The 15,890-nt window shown below is 37.0% G+C and overlaps 1 protein-coding gene across 1 annotated transcript in view; it reads right to left on the bottom strand.

The window, feature by feature from the left end:
• LOC114459074 (myocyte-specific enhancer factor 2A-like) overlaps positions 1 to 15,817 on the bottom strand; it is a 29,667-nt gene extending 13,850 nt beyond the window's left edge. Inside the window, exons 1-3 of the mRNA XM_028441438.1 lie at positions 15,672 to 15,817; positions 13,678 to 13,872; positions 8,986 to 9,189 (exon numbers count right to left, since the gene is read on the bottom strand). Coding sequence (XP_028297239.1) covers positions 8,986 to 9,189; positions 13,678 to 13,731 — 258 coding nt within the window. The 5' untranslated portion in view covers positions 13,732 to 13,872; positions 15,672 to 15,817. The remainder of the gene's footprint in view (positions 1 to 8,985; positions 9,190 to 13,677; positions 13,873 to 15,671) is intronic.
• Between the last annotated feature and the right edge of the window lie 73 nt (positions 15,818 to 15,890).

Raw genomic sequence — 15,890 nt, 5'->3', positions numbered from 1 at the left:
CTCACACTCTAAGCCAAACTTGCTGCAGTTGATGTCCATACATTAGTTCAATTATTTCTGTTTTTATAGACTTCGATAATGACAATTGGCTATATTTGATGTAAATCTCTAGTTTTTTTTGGGCGGACTATAGATTTCTGTATTTAAAACGTAATTTATTGTCACTCAGTATCATATTATTGTATCATCTGTAACCACTAAGGGTCCTACTTCAATCTGAAGAAAAATGTAAGTCATATAAAAAGGTTATTTGTTATGAGTATGTGGTTTTTGGTGAAAAGTGCTGGGGCTTAAGAGGTTAAATACTCAAAGCTTTAAACACACTCACAAATCGACGTAATACAAGCCTGGGAGTGTTCTCACGTGTAGGAGAATGTCACACACTGGCTTTAAAGCATGCTAATGAGCGTAGCAAAAATAATACATAAACAACTCTCCTGGTTTTGGGCAGGGTTGGGGTCAATTACATTTTTCATTAACAATTACGTCTGCATTTAACCAATGTTGAATAACAATTCAATTACCATTATGCTGAGCCGTATTTTTTCCAATTACAATTTAAATTATTATTATGTTTTTCCCCTGAAAGTCAATTACAATTACATTCTCAATTATTAAAGTTGAATTAAATCATAATTAATCAATGAATTAAAACAAACAAACCATAAAATGTAAACCCTCCTCTTGTGTTAGCTTTCTGTTAGCATCTATTATGTTAACAGTTTTGTCCACTGTCTTAAATCAGCTGTAAAATACACTAAAAATATTATCCATCATCCAATTTCTTTCCTATCTATTGGTTACTTTGTTAGGCTTCCTAATCAATGAAAATATATGTTTTCATATTTTTGGTGTGTGCGTCTGAGCCTTTTTTGTGTCACTATATCCCTCAATTTATATATTTTTTAAATGATAAAATGATCCTGAAGAGAAGTGACTGGCAGTGGGAAAAGTTGTTATGAAGCATATATTTACAATTGTTAATTACATGTGTAATCCATAGAACTGTGGCAATTTTGCGCAATGATCATGTGATTTTAATTACAATTATTCTCCATATATGATGTGTTGTGAAATGTGCAATGTTAGATTATTTCACAGAAATGCATCTATTTCACAGAGCTGTCATTAATGACATCCTTCTCCTGTTGGGGGCGGAGTTTCCTGTGATTTTGTGCGTATGGCAGGGTCAGAGCTTTTTTAAATGTTTTCTTTGATGTTTATGCACAATTTATGCATAATCAATGTAATCTGCTCAATGCGTAGATGCATACACAGTTTTTGACATTGCACCTAGAATGTTTTATAGACTTTATATAACATACTGTACGCGTTTCTTGCTTTCAGAGATTCCTAAAGATAGGAATTTTCCCTATTTTATTGGATGCTCTGACACATTGAATGTATTGACACAAGCACTTACTTCATCAAATTGACATCCTTGACATTTATTTTATTTTATTTTATTAATCCAGGTTTGCCACACCAGGTCTTGTTCTCATGCACGTTATTTTGAAATGGTGTTCTTTAATAATAATTAAAAATAAGAACCGAGAAGTAGATCTTTTTCTGTACTCTTTCCGCCCCTGATTACGTTATAATTGTACTAAATTACCAATTACAATTATAATTGACCCCAACCTTGGTTTTAGATGAAGAACAGACGGTTGTGCACAGTAACGTTCTAAGGAGTATTATTGCATCACAGTCACGTTAGTTCAGGCAGGATCGGAAGTCAAGCTAGCAGCGCTATCCTCCATCAGTAGCTGTTAACTGATCACAACCAGCTGATCATGTTCCATGCTTCCTATTGGTTAGAGTTAGTCACGGCGCTGCATTTAAACCACTGCAACGACTTCCGCAGGCTTGATTTTTATTTATACACGTGACTTGGAATGTGTCCATTTTCTTATAAGGGGGTTGAGATTGAATCCTTTAGGATTTTGTCCTGTCACCAGAGATTACAGACATTACAGACAGCTTTGAATTGTTTTCATCAGTAAATCAGTGCAGAATCACATGCTTTATGATCAGAGCTGAACAAAAACTACACCCCCCCCCCCCCCATAAATGAGCCGAGAACTGAGTTTGTCTACGGGATGTTGTTATGACTCCTATCCTCTGATCCACTGCTCACTGATACACATCATGTTACTGATGAACTCAACCTGAAGGTAAATGTAGCCCAATGGGACAATGTGATGACTCAGCACCTTTTAATGACAAGTGGCAGGTGTATTTGTTAAGCATCAGCAGATCATCATTTGATAAACCCTCCCCTGATTCAGTGTGAACTCAGCATGACTTTACACGAAAAGGGAGGGAAAACAGCTGTTATGAATCCTGTGATCACCACATTATTAACCATTCAATGTCAAATATCCAGCTTTTTTAAAATAAAAACCTATTAGCAGGTGTTATCATTTTGGAGATGCTCTTAAGTGACTATACAGTAAATAGCAACTTTATTGATGAAGGGCTGAGAAAGGCAGATTTTAAACTCTCAGCAATGGTTCTCATTCAGAAGGTAAATAATCTTTTTTGTAATTTTGGAAATAAGCAGCATGTATTTGTATTTTTAGAGATGGTAAAACACACACAAAAAGTGGAGAAGAGGACAGTCTGGCAATGAGAAAATCACTACATCACGTCTGGCTTCTGAGGACTATCTGAACGTGTCTCTTCAAGGATCTGAGAGTGAGTTTTCATATCAACTCAAATGTCAGAGTCAGCTTTAGAGGATCCAAAGGCATCATTGCCGCCATGAGGCACGAGCACCGCCTCGTAACATGTGAGGGTGACGTCAAGTTGCTGTTGGCCCAGTCAGAGATAAAAAAAGAGCCTTTTACCAGGCTAAGAATAGGACTGTGTGCCTGAGACTGATACTGACGTATGAAACATCAAACAGAACTGAAGGTAGTAAAGCTGTGGGTCAGACTCCAATCCATGCTGTTTGTGTGGGGTTGTGTTTGGACTGACACAGATTTATTTACTTATCAGAGGATCATGGAGACTTACGTGTTCCTTCCGCTGTGGTAGACGTTAAAATCTCAGTTATTAATCTAACAGAAGGTGTAACTGTGTCCCATCCTGATGGTCTTTAGGAAGATAAACTCTCTGTCACATTTTACAACGTATTTACACCAGTTCTTTGTTTTTTTTCGCTGGAACGTCTTCATTCATCATCTCTGTTCTGAGTTGTTTCCGGGTTTGTTGCCGCTGTCGGCACTAATCTCGCGAGAACTGCCACTCAGGTCACTTCAGATGGCAGTTTTTGTGAGGCTAGTGACGACGTTCAGTTTAGTAAGGCATCTTTTAATAATTATTACATTAAAATACGGGATAATTACAGGAAAATACTTATACGGGAAGATGGCGGGAAAGAGGGGTAAAATACGGGAGTTTCTCGGGCAAAACGGGATACTTGACAGGTAATGCGAGGACACTATAAGCCTTGTCACACTCTGGAACTACACATGCGTGACCTGGGGGGGGGTATCATAAATATAATGTATTATTATTATTAGTGTTTTAATAGTGTTTATATTATTAATATTACACATATTCAGACTCAGAAGCAAGGGCAGTCCTCTCGCTTCAACCCCTGGTGAATGAAAACACAGACTTCCTGGGTCTGCAGTGGGTGGATTAGGACTCTACCCCAGAATGATGCTCATATCTGAGCATTTTTATAAAATCGTTGTGAGAAACAGTATCAAAGCGACAGACCTCCTCTGCTTCCACACTCCTTCTCCCAAGCTTTTAACTCATGATTGTTATGTATTTTCTTTATTTACTTTATTGTTGTTTTCTTTTTCTGACTTGTGTAGTTGTTTTAACAACTTTAAAGTGTTTTAGAGTTTTTGAAAAGTGTTTGTAAATAAAATTTTGTATTATTAATGATGGGACAAGCAAGATTTCCGAGTGTGAAAAGGACGAGTATGAATTCTGACTTTAAAAAGGTAAATTTATGAGGAACACCATTCATTCACCAGCTCCATGATTATTTTTATTATTTTACTTCAATTTACGAATTTCAAGGAAGTGCACAAGATGGACAAGTCGATAAGTGAAATGGTTGGAAAAGTCAGAAAAAAACGGAATATTCAGCTCTTTCAAGGAATCAACAACACGACAGGTAAAATAATGTAAATCTCTGTCAGTCAAGGCTAGTTTATCCCTCTGCATCTTTTGAACGCATACACGAGAACTGAACGTTCTGAGAGTGTGAAAACGCTTATTGTTTCTGTATGGATTTTTCTTCTTTTTTACCCACCACTTTTCTTGGATTTTGAGGCCCTTCCCGGGGGGCAGTTTCATGAAATTTGGCGGGATGGTACACGTTGGAGAAAAACTTAACTTGTAGTTTTTTGATGCAATTTCAGGACTCGTTAGGACCACCCAGAGTTTGTAACTGTTCAGTGATTTGAACTAGCTGGATGGCATTTGGTAGGTATATGCATTGAGCCGTGACTAGCAAAAATGCAATTTGGACCTATAACACAAATTCAACAGGAAGTCTGCAATTTTGAATTTAGCCTGCCAAATTTAGCACTTTTTCTACCTTTTTGACCAAACCACACCGTCTCTTAGAGCTTTGACAATTTCCACATAAAAATTTAGGATTTATGTTTTTGAAAAGTTGGAGACCTGTTGATCCTGAAAACGGTAAGTTTTTAACCACATTGCCAGGTCTACAGGGGGTGCTAAAATTTCATACATTTTTGAATACCTCTGCCAAAACGAATTCAATCAAAACCTAAAGTCATGTGCAGAATGGGGAACGTGTTCCGCGAGCAATGACATGACAATTCTCGTGACAAGTCTTACTGCCCCCTGGTGGTGATGGAAAACCACTTTTTTTTCTGCTATTTATTGTGCTGTCATTTTTTCAACACATGCTTCTCAAATGTGTTCAGAAATGCTTTGGACAAGTTGATGATAATTTTTCAGTGTTTACGGAACGCACTTTCTGTGGCAGAGCGCCATTTGCTGAAAAACTCCCCTGAAGAACTCTGCCCCCCCCCAGCAGAGGCATGCCCCACACTCTGTTCTACAGCATAAGGAAACAATCACCAGCACCACACAGATGTTCACAGGAGACAGATGCCTCACTACACAACCAGACCTTGTGCCGTACGGAATGAAGTGTGGCTTTGAACGCGGCCGGTAGGAAGGAGTCGCCTCGTGTCTCGACGGGTGCGTGGGCCCGTTATTTTTGTTGAAACTCTGCCCAACATGATGGGAGAATTAATTGACCCGCTCCCACAAAATAAAACTACATTAAATCCAAACAGACATTGTTGCCACAAGCTGAGATTAACTTTAAACGTAGTCAAATCTTGTGCCTGAATGTTGCAAATACACTCACCGATATGCAAAAAGCAGCAGTTGGCTGTGTAACATTTGTTAGACTTCAGATGTCGGTCTGCCTGCCTTAGTGTGTGAATAGACAAATGGAGGCAAATGAAGCCTGTCTAATGCCCAGCACTGCTTTTACAGGTGTCTGCCTGTGGTTTACGCCACATTACACCAGAATACGCTCACAATGGCTACTGTGAACCACTCATGTGTACAAGCTCTACTGTTATTACATCCGACAAGCAGAACGCACTGTTCATTCAATGGATGTGTCAGAATGAGGATTTGATTTTCAGATCTAAACAAATGAGGAGGAGAGCTGAGACTTTCAGGAAATGCTGCTTTCATCACACCTGTGTTTAAAGCATTACATATGACTCACGTGTCAAACTCAAGGTTTACGATCCTTATGGATACACATTATGATTTATCACTGAGAAACAATTAGAAAAAAAACATTGCTCATGAAGTAAAACAAAATATTATTCATCTGCAGATACTTTAAGGCAGAGGTAGGCAACTTTTATCAGAGCGAAGCTGTTTGATCGGAGGACCACATGATCAACATTAATGTTAGCATTTAGAATAATGAGTGATCAAAGCATTAATACAGGAGAGAACATAGAGTTTATATAGTAATTTTGTGTGTTTTTCTGTCATTCTGTGTATGTCTCTTGTTTTCTTACTCGTTCTGTTGTCCTTTTGTGTGTTTTTCCTGTAAAATATGTTTTTTGGAGTCATATTGTGTATGTGTGCTGCCAATTTGCATTTTTTCGAGTCATTTTTGTGCATTTTTGTTTGTAGTACTGTGGGTTTGCAGTCATTTTTCATGTTTTTCTTGTGTCCATTTGTTATCATGTCAAATTTTTTTAATGGTAAAATGCAGGAATGCTTGATATTTTAATAATTAACTACATACTGTATGTGTAGAACTGTACATAGAATTGTAACATGGTTCAGCAGTTTTGCGTTAAATTATAATTGATAATTTTTATAAAATTTTCATGGCAATGATAATTACAAAGTCAGTTATCTAAACTCAATTACAATTTAATTATGATTACAACAGCAACAGATTTTTAAAATTACAATTATAGTTACGCCATAATTGTAATTAATCATCAATTATGCAAATACAATTATAAGCACACACTAAGGCCTCTGCCTGAGGAGGCTCAGCCATGTTTTGACTACCGCTTTCAGTAACATACATAACACTGAGAACACAAAAAAGCAGGATGTTTCACCGAGGCACACACGCTGAAAGCTGGTGAACCTCTGAATCCCCCCAAACCATATGACATTATAAACCCTGTGTCAGCATCTGACCAGCAACCCTAAAGCTTAACTCCGTCTCATTCATCAAAACCACCACAACAGGACCCATCAACGGGACCAACCAAGTGCTACCAATTCTCTCCATTATTCTTGATTGTGAGCTAATGTTGTCTAATATAGCCATCCCTCTCAGAGTGTCCTTGCAGGTCACACTCAGGGAAAATTTTGTAGTTTTTTGGTGAGTTTGCACAAACCTCCACACACACCTGCCACAATTCACTGCTGTCTGTCTGTATATAAGTGGTTTCTAATGTTTGACTACTTTAGTTCAGAGCTGCAGCTGTCAGTCAGTTCTGTCAGAGGCGTGATTTTGATGGAAAACGCTCCAGGATCAGCAAAAACAATCTGTTTGCGTGTTCACACCGATACAAACGAAGCAGACTTTACTACACCTAATCATTACTGAGTAAATTATTGTTTTTTTTATTTTAAAATGATCAACGGACATTGTGAAACTACAAAAAATGAAATGACCAGACAATCAAATGCATCACATCATAGCCGACCAATCAGATTAAACGTAATACATGGCGCCAAAACAGCATTAAATGCTGGTTATTTTCTCAGTTTTAGAGTTCATGAATGTATCTATACTTAGAGCTTGAACATGTTATTTAATAAAAAAAAGAATTGTTGATTGAGTTATAGAGAGTATGAATTTCAGTCTCTGTAAAGGTTACGTACACAGCTCAACGTGACTCATCTTAACCATTCATTTCTAATAACATGGCAGCGAGTACAGGCTGTGAAACACGGACTGTCGTGCTCAGAGGCCGTGATGAAGAACATCAGCACTAATGATGCTGAAGGACCTGACAGAAAGGATCCCGTCACTTAATATGTTCAAGTCCCAGTCCATATCATTGCAGAAAGAAAAGACAAAGGTTTTTAGTTGTGCTGTCAAGAGATTAAAAAGAAACGTGTGATTAATTAATCATGCTCTGTAATTAATTAATCTACCGTATTTATAAGGCGCACTTAAAATCCTTTAATTTTCTCAAAAATCGACAGTGCGCCTTATAATCAGGTGTGCCTTATGTATGAAATGAATATGTCAAAATGTTTTAGTACAACTTTGATAAACTATAAAGCTGCACTGCTTGATGGATTTTTGGCGCTTCAGGGCTACCGTAGTCAGGCGCCTAGTGGAGTGATATGTACCTGTACTGTGCTTCAACATACTGAACTGAAAAAGTGGGTGTAATATTCTGTATTTTATGTGTTAATAAGAGTTATTGTAAATGAGTTGAATAAAGTTTGACTTATCCGACTGTTTTGTTTCGCGTAATGAGCCTTAATAATAATAATAATAATAATAATAATAATAATAATAATAATAATAATAATAATAATAATAATAATTAGAACAACAAACCGGTGCGCCTTATGTATGAAAATAGACCCGGTCAGATCCCTTCATTGATAGTGCGCCTTATAGTCCGAAAAATACGGTAATCAATTTTTTAATCGCACCTAAAATTGCTGATCAACGCCCTCAACTTGTGGTACTTTCATTTATATTACATTAGCGTGGCAGATCAAAACATTGATATATAACAAAGTGTCTTTATAAAGTTTGTTTATAACAGACTTAAACAGATGCAGGCGTAGCATTTACATTCCTCTGTATTCGTGACTATTAGTCCTGAGGGCTGCCTGTCATATTGATGTGAATTTTATTTAATCTCCAAATAAAACGTCATATGTAGTGCTATAAGTGATCACATCATAAACAGTAAGAACACTCCTTCAGATAATGTTATTTATCAGTGAGTTTGTTCATTTGTCAGACACGCCATGATCGGAGCATACAGCAGTTAGCGCTGTCCATGCTAGCTGTCCGTGCTAGCCGCTACATGTTTAGCATTGAGGTGGTAGTGGGGGCTACAAAAGCTCTGTGGTGCAAAGCCTTTCTTGCACCATTTGCACACAACGGGCTTTTGTTTTCCATCCGGTGTTTTTTATAAGCTAAAATTAATGCCAACGAAGCTGAGAAGCTCCGCAGGCTCCCATCTTGTTATTGTAGTCTGTGCATCAGTATTATGGGTATACCGGAAACTCTTGAAATGAGAAAAGTTCCGCACTGTTTGGAGCGCTAAAAAAAGCGATTAACGCCGTTATTTTTTTTTAGTGCGTTTTTTTTTTCTTCCTGTAATTAATTAACCGCAATTAACACGTTAAAGTGACAAACCTAGTTTGGTGTAAAGAAAGACACAAACCACATTGGCAGATTTCATCCCATTAAACCAGTTTTTTTGAGAAGTTGTAGAAATGGAAATGACCCACCTCTACGATGTCTGAGTTGGTTCTGCTCTCGTGCGGTTCGTTGTACTCGGTGTATTTGAGCAGGACTTTGTCCATGTCGGTGCTGGCGTACTGAAAAAGCTTGTTGGAGCCGTTGAAGATGATGAGGGCGATTTCACAGTCACACAGAATACTCAACTCATAGGCCTTTTTCATCAAACCAAACTTCCTCTTCATGAAAGTCACCTGAAGAAACAAAAAGCTCAGATCAGTGTCTCACATCAACCTATAAACCAATATAAACAGTGCATTAGTGTTATTATCGCTCTCATGTGAGCTTCCCCCAGCTGCTCGGGTTTCTTTAAACAAATGCTACTGTTATTATGAATCAAATTTAAAAAAGTAACTATTCAAGGTTTGCTTCTCATTCTCTGGAAGAAAAAAAAATGCATTCAAATTAGAATAGTGCAACATCAGTATCATTTTACAGCAGATATTTTTAAAATTTATAACGCATTTTTCCCCATTTCTTGTTTGCTTTGCATAACAAATATTCATATTTTTATTACAAAAAAACTCCAGCAGCACTCCCTATAAGGATAGGTATAAAAATAATTATGAGGGGAAAATACTTGAATACAGGTTAGTTTTACACTGGTATTGAAAAACCAATTTGTCCATTTGGTCAAAAATAAATAAATACACTTTTTTTCCATAACTGAAGTTGAATTAGTTTTCATTTCTTGCACAGATGATGTTTTATGTAGAATATATAATGTCTCCTATATAAATAAAGAACAATTATTTATATATTTTTAAGTTTTGCTTAGTCACAATTTGTTTCAGGATGGTACTGGTACATACCCTTTGCCCATTGGCTGTAAGAAATAAAATGGTATTTTTTATTTATTTATTAGAGGTACAAGCAAATTACTGATATGACTAATGCAGCTGCTTCCCCAATAGAGTTAAACATTAGTGATGAACGGAGAAGAAAGCATTTGTCAAACTCCAGATGGATGTGTTTAGCATCGTAATAAATATTAAAGCACAGATTTGTGAATTAAAAACACGAAGCCTGAGCTTCACACACACACTTCTAGCATCAATAACTTTTTAATGAAACGTCATCAACACACAAATGACTCCTCTTTACCATCAGTGTGAGGTGGACAACATGCCACGAGATAGTTTTATCAAATTATGATTTGGTTTTAAAATGCAATAACCAATGAATGAACAGATTTTACCATTTCAGGTTTGGTTCAGAATGGAAGTCAACATCCTGCTTATTGTGTCTCAGTGTCAACCTTCCATGAAGAGAAAAAAAGTGCTGGTGCATTTGACAGATGAAGGAACATCACCAAACATCCCAAAATAGTGCAGAAGTACCTAAATATACAGTAATGTGGCCCCCTGTGATAGAGCCAGACTGAAGAAATGTTGATCTAAAAGAGCTTCAGACCAGACACCCAACATCAAAAATAAACATCATCCCAGATATTTATTTTCCAGCCACATCCCTATTTCCAGAGCGTGTGGCGTCCTCAGACAGGCTGGGGTTTGTTGTGCCGTTGGAGGTGATGTATATAAAGAGAAGGCGGTGGTAGCTAGTGGTGTGGCTCCAGAGCGAGACACTGAGGAGAGAAGGCTGCTGTGTGTCCTTAGAGTTGACCCTCCCTGCTAAACACTGGGTGCTAACCCCAAATGACCATCCTCACCACCAGCTGTTCCACATACTGTAGCTCTAGGTGCAGCTTGTTTAATGAGGCTTAGGAAATGGTTCCTAGTGGGTTTTAATCACAAGGTGATTAGAAATATGTCAATAAAGTGGATCTGTATTACTGTTTGTCTTTGTCTGAAGTGGTTGTTTTACAGAGGTAAATACAGTGAGTTCTGCCAGGCCACATAAACACGCCACAGATCATTAACAAAACATCACCAGTCAATCCCTAAACAAGTAACAAGCAAGTAAATGTACTGTGTGTTTATAGCCTGAAGAAAGACTGTAAGAATGTGTTCAAACAAAGTTTTGTTCGGAGGGTTGTGTGGGAAAAGAACCCCCTAAACTACAGCAAAGCTTATTTTTAAGACTGCTAAACCTCTACGTAGGGCCTAACCTACCAAGCTGGATTTCCTCTTATCGTGCTAACTTCCTGGATTTAATCGGTGTGTGCTGTATTACGAAGCTTGCTAATTTCTTACGGGGCTAAATCACCATGGTAACTTAGGCTGAATGACTAACCTGGTCGGGACCAGGTTTTGTTCTGGCTAGGATCTATGGTAAATGGTAAATGGACTTGATTTATATAGCACTGAAGCAGTCCCAAGGCGTTTTACATATCAGCTCATTCACCCAATCACTCTCACATTCACACACCAATGGGACAGGACTGCCATGCAAGGCGCTAGTCGACCACTGACGACCCTCTGCCACCTGAGCCACCGTCGCGAGTACTAAAGTCCCGCCTCCTGACCAATCAGTTCTCTTAGAAAACGACTTGTCCAATAAAAGGAGGATCATTGTGAACACGTCTCTGTGTGGATCTGATGTGACAGCTGACAGGATAGAGAATATTTATTCTTATTTACCCATGACATCCTATAGGAAACGTACAGTATAGATTTATATCTGACAGACTTTAGTCAGATGATAAAGCCTGTGTGCATCAGGTGCTTTCAGACCAATTCATTAATGAATTAATGTATTCTGTGGTGATGCTGAGAGCCTCAGTCCTGTAAGATAATATAAAATATAAATATTGTCCATCATGTGGTGTAGGCTGATCTGTATGAAAGCAGCATCAGAGCCACAGACATAATAATTATAATCTCACTAATTTAAGCATTAACACTCATCAATTCCGATATTAATTACTTGCTGCTTTTACTGCAGAAATACTGAATTATGGACTTTAATTATGCATATTTTTCATGAATTATTCCTCAGTTGTGACTTAAGTTGTTCCAAACAGTTTCTCCATGATTGTGATTGGTCTGAGGTTGTAATCTCCTCCTCTGTCACAACAGCGCACACATAGCCAGGCTGAAATCACCTCACTTAAAGCTAGGGTAGGTGATTTTCTCCAGAAACACTTTTTAAGTTTTTGGTTGAAATTGTCTTTATGTCCTGACAGAAATTAAGATCTTATGTGCTCTGAAAAAGGAACAAAGAAAATCCATCATCCGTAGCAGCTGTAAACCTGTAATTACTTTGACCAATGGAAGAAAAAGAAACCGTTTTTTTTTAACCAATCACGTCTCCCTGTTTTCCTGCTCGTTCTCGATCCCTCGCATGCACAAGCTCACACTGAATGCGCGTCACCGCTGACACAGTTTATGGTCATGTTTTTTAACATATGTAATGATAAAGTTTATTGTTTACTTACTGCTGAATGAGACGACAAAGTTTCTACACAATACAAGCGATGAACTGAGGTCTGCTGTTGGAGCATGTGAGTGAGACGGAGCACAGAGGGGAGGGGCAAGTGTGGTAAAGGCGGAGCCATTAGGGAGGTTACGTTCAAAATCATGCTAGCTTTTGAAAATTGTCTACAGTACCTTTAACTTTGTGTGTTGTAATCTAGATTCATAGGACAGTTTCTGTCTGACGGTGAATGTTTGCTTAGGTGAAGCCTGTAAACAAAGATACAGTAAATACAGGATAGAATTATCTAGCTTCATAGTACACGCCCTAAAACAGTAACTAAACCCCTGCTTTGCCACTAGGAGGGAAATTCAAAAAATGGCTTGTTTATGAGCGGGACTCCTGGAGCAGTTAAGACACGCCCAGTCTATACTATAAAATCTCTAATGAACAATCTATGCTATGCTAACTGGCTACTCATTACTCAGTACAGCTCTATTTACTCTCCTCTCACCACAGATTGTAGAGCTCACAGGTGCTAGTTTTTATGAAAGGGGCGGGGCAACGCAAGATATTCCCAAAACATCACATGATCTTGTTCTCAGCCAATAGCATTACCAGTTGTAATATCCGGGTTTCAACCCATAGAGGGCAGTCACTCTGACATTTTACAACTAAATATGACAAATTGAAATACTTTGACTAAAATGTTGAGAGTTGGACCAGGAAATACATTTGTATTCAGCAGGAAAAAAATGATTTGAGGGTTTAGTTACTCTTTAAACATAATGTAATCTAGTTTATTTTTGGGAACGGATTAAAAAAAAAAAAAAACTTGTCTGTGTTCTTGTTTTACAGCAATAAGAACAAACCTCAGCCGAATGCCAAATGTCCTCTTTGCCTCATATAGTGGCAGTTATCTGGATCCGTGATACAGTAGGTCCAAATGTATGGGAACCACTCATTTTTTTACTACAAAAAAATCGTGATGAAATGCACAATCCAATTTGGATGAAGCTTGGTGAGGTAATTGTGGAAGCAACCCAACATAAGTACATTTTCATGAAGTTTGGTTATCGCTAAAAATAACAACAGATTTTTTAAACTTTTCAAACTGATCCAGAATCACTATATTGATTCAAATCAGCAGATCCCCTCCAAAATTTAATGGAATTTTCCATGACATAAGGTCTATTTTTGGTTCAAATTTAGTGAAAACCCTTTAAGTACTTTGGACGTATTCCTGCTAACAAACAACAAACAAATAAATATGTAAATGCCAGTAAAATATGTCCTGCATTGCTGATGTTGCTGTGGTTTTCTGAATAAAAAGGGTTTCATATTAGAAGAAACAAAGTGACACTGACCTGACGGTTCCTCTCATCTACAATACGAGTGATCTGAATCTTCTTCCTTCCCATCGCCAAACCAACGTCCACCCACAGCTGTAGAAGAAGAAGATCAGAGCGTTCTGCTCGCTTTGGGACCAATCAGGTGACGATCCTTCCAATACAGTCCCACCATCAGTGTGTGTTTCTCCAGGAGCAGCTCAGCATTGGTCGCTGGTAAAGATGGACACACATTAAAAAAAAGTTCAATCATTGTTATGAACATATTGAAATTAAATTCATCACAAAAAGACTCTATCACTTTTTTTTTCAATTTAAACTTTTGTTTTGAGTTATCTTTAATTTTTTAAAAAAAGCATGTAGCGTTTGGATAAAAGTAAATTTAATAACACTTCCACATTTTACACATTTGCTTAAACAAAACTAGTTATGAAATTTCCTTATTACGTACCAGTTTTATCAATTTACACATATCAGAGATGATGGATATTTGAATGAATCATCATTCTTAGGGCTTTGTGTCAGTCAGATTAAGTGGTACTCAATCCATCAGTGAAATTCTACTATTAAAATGTATTCTACAAAATATCAAAATCATCAAGTGAAACTGTGAACGACTCATTAAATCACTCAATAACAGTTTTTCTTTGCACTTGTTGAAGTGTACGTGTTGGTGGTCACGATGTCCCCTCAGTGACGTCACACACATAATGTCTGACTGTAAGCTCAGAAACTTTGAAAAGACTCCCAATGCTTGAATTAACAACGTAATGTTAAAATAAATAGCTAATGTTAATGCTTTTATTTATTTTTAATAATTAATCACAATATATCCACTGGTGTGTTTGTTTCACTTCCCCTTTAAGAAGAAATTCAAGTTTTTGCCTTTAACCTTGTAAACATTAACACATTATTTTTCTCTAACCTTTTTTTTTTTGGAGGGAAAACAATTATAACCAAGTCTACTTTATGCTGCTTAGGATCCTTATTTGGTCTACCTGGGCATAAATCTAATCAATGTAGATATGTTTGTAATATACATCACTAATGAGGAAACTCTGGGAAACAGATCGCAGCTCCTGTATTTCTATGTTTGACAATTAAATAAAAGCTAAACAGTTCAATGAACAGATGCAGTCAAACACAGAGGAGTAAAACAATGTATGATGAAAAGAATTCACATGAGATGATAGTTCCAAATAATAAGGATCAATTTAGTCTCACACTCTAAACCAGTGCTTCTCAAACACGCCTTTCTCCAAGTCCCCCCTTATGTCTGACTTCAACATTTTGCTTATAAAACTATTTAAAAACAACTATAGAGCAAAATGATGAAATGAATGAGTGATAACACACATTTTAAATAATCTCATTTTTGTAACAATATTTAATGCAGTGGTTCCCAACCTTTTTTGGATCGTGACCCCATTTTGATATCAAGAATTTCTGGTGACCCCTAAGACATTTTAATTTTTTCGAATTAGGTTTTGATCATACATACATACATACATACATACATACATACATACATACATATATATATATATATATATATATATATATATATATATATATATATATATATATATAAATTCACTACGTGAAAAAAATATAGTGAAAAATCAGTTTAACTAAAAAAATCAGTTTTACTTTTTCAGAAATTTCAGGCTTTTTTTTTATATTTATCTTGTTTTTTGTGTACAATGCCTTATTCTAATAAATTAATAATTTATATTTTTAACCTGTTACTAAGATGTATATTTAGATTGACATTTATTTACTTGTTTGTGTTCTTTTATATGTGTATGTAAAACCCTTTTATCAAAATAACAGTCTACTCTATAGTGTCAAACTTTAATGATTAAAAAAATAATAATAAATAAAACCTAAGAATCCCTTATCAGCCAGTGAGCAGAATCACTGCCAGAACCCTCCCATTAGTTCTTTGGTTACACTTGAAATCCAGCAAATGAACAGCAATAAAAGAGTAAAAACTAAGCATCATCACTCACCCTGTGAGACTCTGAGAGGCTGTTTTGCAGTGAGCAGCAGCTTGTCTTGTCCTGTGTGTCCTGTGTGTCTTGTCCTGTGTGTCCTGTGTGTCCTGTGTGTCTTGTCCTGTGTGTCCTGTGTGTCCTGTGTGTCCTGTGTGTCTTGTCCTGTGTGTCCTGTGTGTCCTGTGTGTCCTGTGTGTCGTGTCCTGTGTGTCCTGTGTGTCGTGTCCTGTGTGT

The sequence above is a fragment of the Gouania willdenowi genome, chromosome 3, assembly GCF_900634775.1.
Source record: "Gouania willdenowi chromosome 3, fGouWil2.1, whole genome shotgun sequence".
NCBI classification, from domain to species: Eukaryota; Metazoa; Chordata; class Actinopteri; order Blenniiformes; family Gobiesocidae; genus Gouania; species Gouania willdenowi.
Note: the sequence above shows the minus strand (reverse complement) of the source record. Positions and strands in the feature narration are given on the sequence as shown.